The sequence below is a fragment of the Palaemon carinicauda genome, chromosome 24 (assembly GCF_036898095.1).
Source record: "Palaemon carinicauda isolate YSFRI2023 chromosome 24, ASM3689809v2, whole genome shotgun sequence".
Classification (NCBI taxonomy): Eukaryota; Metazoa; Arthropoda; class Malacostraca; order Decapoda; family Palaemonidae; genus Palaemon; species Palaemon carinicauda.
This window is the reverse complement of record NC_090748.1, coordinates 53767028-53772449: the sequence shown is the minus strand read 5'-3', so window position 1 is coordinate 53772449 and position 5422 is coordinate 53767028. Positions and strand designations below refer to the sequence as shown.

General features: G+C 33.3%; 1 protein-coding gene across 5 annotated transcripts in view; it reads left to right on the top strand.

Annotated features, from left to right (window-relative positions):
* The first annotated feature begins 2891 nt into the window (after positions 1–2891).
* Positions 2892–5422, top strand: part of LOC137617849 (runt-related transcription factor 1-like) — a 431527-nt gene continuing 428996 nt past the window's right edge. For all 5 annotated transcript variants that reach the window (XM_068347799.1, XM_068347797.1, XM_068347796.1 and 2 more), the window contains exon 1: positions 2892–4048. In XM_068347799.1, the coding sequence (XP_068203900.1) occupies positions 3724–4048 (325 nt within the window). In that variant the 5' untranslated portion in view covers positions 2892–3723. The remainder of the gene's footprint in view (positions 4049–5422) is intronic.

The following is a 5422-nucleotide window of genomic DNA, read 5'->3' as shown; positions in this document are numbered from 1 at the left end:
TTCTTCGCTCGGAGCCACGTAACACTTAATACCCTGAAAGCTCTCACATTACACAGCTCCTTCGTGTAGATTAATAGTTTTCAGTGTGTTCATTTCTTCTTACTAGCAAGATTTAAAATTGTTCTATTGCTTTCTTTTACCACGCTATCTATGATATTATTCTACTCTCTAAGAGACTGGCACAAGGTCTTGACAAGGTCTTGATTAAAATGTTTATTCAATCATCCTTGGGGTCTTGAATTAAAAAATAAAAATGTAAATCCTCTTAAGTTTAGCTTAATGATTTAAATCACTGATAAGCTTGACGAATGAAAGGTCATCACCGAGAACTGAAAGGGAAGTCACCTGTTTTGACGACAATTGAAGAAAATGACTAATATTGCTATGAAAAAAATTATCTTTAAATAAATAATTAAGGATGTAAAGAAACTTACAAATGTATAAATACCAATACTATGACTGAAAGTTAAATCATCATAAACAAACTACCAGGTGAAATAGGACAGAAAAGAGGAAGATACTATATATCAAAATTGAGGATGAAGAATACAAAACATAAAACCAAATTAATGCTAACATATCGTTAGGAAATTTCGGGAAATAATTATGATATTCAAACAGGTAGAAATAAAGACGTTCTCACCATAGGTACATAGATATACAAAATAATACAATAATGCAAATGATGCCCCATAATGAAGTTGCTGCATTCAATATTTTATGTAAGAATAAGTCCTCGCGTGTCAAACAGCTTTGACTATTTCGAAAATTGTGGTCTGATGAATCGCACGCTCACGCATACACACACACACACACACACACACACTCAATATATATATATATATATATATATATATATATATATATATATATATATATATATATATATATATATATATACATATATATATGGGAACAGAATCTCTAAATGACTGCTTATATGATTGTACCTATTCTCATCTACAACAGCCAAGACATATTCGGGCTTAGATGTTTTGTCAGTATACCATGCATTAGGTTCTCTTACACCACATTTAAAAGATTTTCCCTTACCTAATAGCTTACCCTTTATTATTATTATTATTATTATTATTATTATTATTATTATTATTATTATTATTATGAAGGTTGATCTCTATTTTCAAGTTAAAATTCCTAAAACTACTCAGTTTAATAACTGTTGATCGCCTGCAGTACTGTTGCAAAAGCAGGTGATGCTATGGTATATTTAATTGAAAATATGTTTCATAAATATAATCGTCGATATTTGTGATTATCATTTTTACATAACCGTTTCGCTTGTACGCTGATATAATCATCATTTACTTACTTTAAGGGCTGCTTTTCTAGTCTTACACAGCAGGGGAACCCTACTCTCTATAGGACCTCCACATTCATTTTATCTTGTTCGTTCGAAAGCATTCAAGATTCTACACCGCACATTGCTCGTTTCTTGTCAAATCCATACTATCGAAGCACTTAGAGAACAAGAAAGTCTTCAGTTTCCTCTTAAAAGCCTTAATATCTTCAGTGTTTCGGGTATCTAGTGGGAGCTCATTGTATAGTCTCAGGGCCGCGTCTTTAAAAAATCTAGAGCCTAGACATATATCTAGTTTCCAATAATTTGAAACCATCTGTAACTATTCTCTTGTCAACACGATTTGTTTATTGCACAATATGCAGCAATTCTCTTAGATATTTAAGACGTCCGTTTCGACGGGTTATTGTACATAATTTAGACTCAACTCTTGCTTTAATAGGCAGCTAGTGTAAATAATGAGTGTAGGAGTGATCCTCTCTCAGGGTGGGACACCTTTTATTAGTCTTGCTCCTCTATTTATTATATTTTTTCAATTTCTTATGTTGCACTTTTGATAGACTGTAGTGGATGGAGTTACAATAGTCAATCTTAGTAATAATACAGTTTATCACAATTTTCTTTACAAAATGTTCATCCAGGTACTTCTTTATAAAAACAAAGTTCCTAAGATGATAGCTAGCAGATTTTATGACAATATTCATTTGGGCATTGGAAGACAAGTTACAGTCAAGAGATATTCCTAGATCGCGAACTGTACTAGATATCGGGACAGAGTTGTTATTTATGTTTATTTGAATATCACCTAAGTTATTTAGGCTTTTTTCTTTTCCAACCACCATAAATTCAGTTTTATTTTCCTTTAATTTTAGTTGTTTGATTGTTATCCATTCCCTAACACTGGCGATAATTCGTTTTAGAGTAACAGTAGTGTCATCTATTTTTTAGAAAAATGACAAAGAAAAATGAGAGAACTGTTTAGAACATTCTCTGTAGTTCTTGATTAATTAGTAATCTACTCAGAGCCTCTATTTGTTAAAAAAAAAACTGAAAATTGTTTTATCTTAGCACAATAGATGATTGAGTGACGTCATCACGTATTGTCGTTGATAAGTGTTTCATTTTTCTCATCTCATATTGTGACTTTTCAAGATTAGTTTTATCACAATTTTTGGCTGAATAATTATTGTAAATTTCACAGAAAAAGTCTTTAAATGTTAATTACATTCATTTATTCGTCATATAGGTATTTCAGGTTTTCAAGTTGTTATCTTTAAGCCTCTATGTGTAATTCGTTAGGACTTTTAAAGTATCAATGACCCCAGATGTGGCGATCCAATCTAATGTATAATCTAAGAATTATTGTAATTGAAAAAAGGTAATTTTTCTGTAAACTGTGAAAATGATTTCGAAAAGAATCTCACTTAACTGCTGGGAGTATCGTCAGCGAAGTTCCGTGAGCTAGCAAATGGAACATAACAGCCCCCTTGCGCATGCGCGGGTGTTGATAGCATTTTCTGCGCGTGAGCAAGCCTGTCGCTGTCGTTGTCCACGGAGGCTCAGTGGTGAACCCGCAAGCCCTCAGGACACAGCTGTACGCCTTGCCCGTCAGCACGGAGCTTCCACGCGCGCCACAACACGCTTCTATACCTTTGACACACACCTGCACAATTGGCCGCAGCAATTCGTCCTGCGGTCACACGCAACTAAACACTCATTTAGAAGAATCGTGATACATACAAGCCGATGCTGTTGTCTAGATAAGGAAGAATTAACCTTATTTCGTTTCTATATGCATTCAACTTGGATCTGCTTATTGTGCTCGTGTGTGAGTGCGAATCGAAGAACGCTTATATCAGCAAAAGAGTGATCACCACAGACGAACGACTCCTGTCAGTGCCAATTCTCGTCTTTTCTTTCGTGCATATTTTTTTTTTTCTGTCCACCATGAAGCGACGAGCATCCAAGGACGCGTTCATTATAGAGTGACATCGTGATGGGAGTGAATTATTGTATTGGAAATGAATTAAGAAAATTAATAGCGTTCGAAGGATAAAAAGTAGTAAAGGCTTAGAAATTATATTAGGCTTTTTTTAATCGAAGAAAAAAAAGGCTTGAATAAGATTTCTGTGCTTCGAATTCGTGGATAATTCTTAACAGTGCGTGAAATTTAATAATAAAAAAAAAAGTTACCGGTGATCCGTCAAGGATAAGAGATAGGCGTCCTGTCCCTAGGTAAGGATACCGGAGCAGGTCCTCAGCTCTCGACAGACTCATACATAAAGATACATACGTGAAGTGGGTGCCAAATTCAGAGGGGTGTGCAAGTGGCGCCTTAACAAAGGAGAAGTGATTCTAAATAGGATATAAAATAAGAATCAACTGGTAGGAAAAGAAGGCCCATTATGCACTTGGGAGAAGACATGGGAGATTGCTGGTGGTCGGAGAGGGCGTTAACAGAGCTCCTTGGGGAACACCCTGGTGAGCTCGTGAGGACAGGAAGCCCTAACTTCGTGTGCACCATCTTGCCCCCACACTGGCGCTCGAACAAGACCTTGCCCGTTGCCTTCAAAGTGATTGCCCTGGGCGAAGTGGGCGACGGAACTTTGGTCACCGTCAGGGCTGGCAACGACGAGAATTTTTGCGCTGAACTGCGCAACAACTCCGCCGTCATGAAGAATCAGATCGCCAAGTTCAATGATTTACGCTTCGTCGGCAGATCGGGGAGAGGTAAGTACAGTGGCTCTGGCACTAAGTAAGGGGGAAATACTTTAGTAGTACCATCGTCACTTGAGATAGATTGCTTAGCATTAGATTATTAGTTACAGCTATTTGTATTATATATATATATATATATATATATATATATATATATATATATATATATATATATATATATATATATGTATATGTATATGTGTGTGTGTGAGGATTGATTCCAAGACGAAACCTCGTATGCATTCAGACTTAATATTTTGTTCATATCATACTAATTTATATGGTAATAATTTATAGATACAAAGTAATTATGATTACATAACAGAATACCACTCTGATGTCCTTATATATCCATGGGTTTTAGCGGGTCTTTTAGCACGCGATGTTTCCTACGGTAAGGAAAAAGATCATGAAAAACCATGTTTGCAAACATACACATATATCTTCTTGATAATAATGAAGTAGCGATGCGCTGAACATGATTATCTTCAAATAAAATTAGTATATAGCAATAAGTGAAGATTATTATTTTTCCTATTATAAACATGGAACTTGCATTCAATAGGCGTAGGACATAACTATATATATATATATATATATATATATATATATATATATATATATATATATATATATATATATATATGTGTGTGTGGGTGTTTGTCAGTCTGTCTGTAAGTATATACATAAGAATTTCTGATAAAACCAGAAATCTAGTTGGGTCATTATTTTGAAATTTTATGATCTGAGTGATGCGAGAAGGGTTTCAAACCATCTTCGCTGTGCTCAAGAATGGTTGAAATCATATAGGCTACGCCTTTCACACAATTGAAAGATGATGTTTCCGTAGTCCCTTGCATCTTAATTATAATCCCCAGATTCGCAGTTTGTTCCTTTAATTTTATAACTGACGTATGGTATTTAATTTGAAAATATATGTGATTTATAGTAAATGAATATCAAGTTAAACAATGAAGTTCTTATGTATATTAATTGGGTAATGTTGTGCCAGCCTTCTTTCAGTACTAGATTTGGTGTTGACCGAAATCTTTGATTATCAATGGTGATAGGTGTACGTAATATATATATATATATATATATATATATATATATATATATATATATATATATATATATATATATATATATATATATATATATATATATATATATATATATATATATATATTATATATATATATATATATATATATATATATATATATATATATATATATATATATATATATATATATATATATATATATATATATATATATATATATATATATATATATATATATATATATACACACGAAAAAGAGAAAGAGACATTATTGAGAAAGAGTGATAATCTGATCGTGGAAGAGCGTGTGGCGGGAGCGC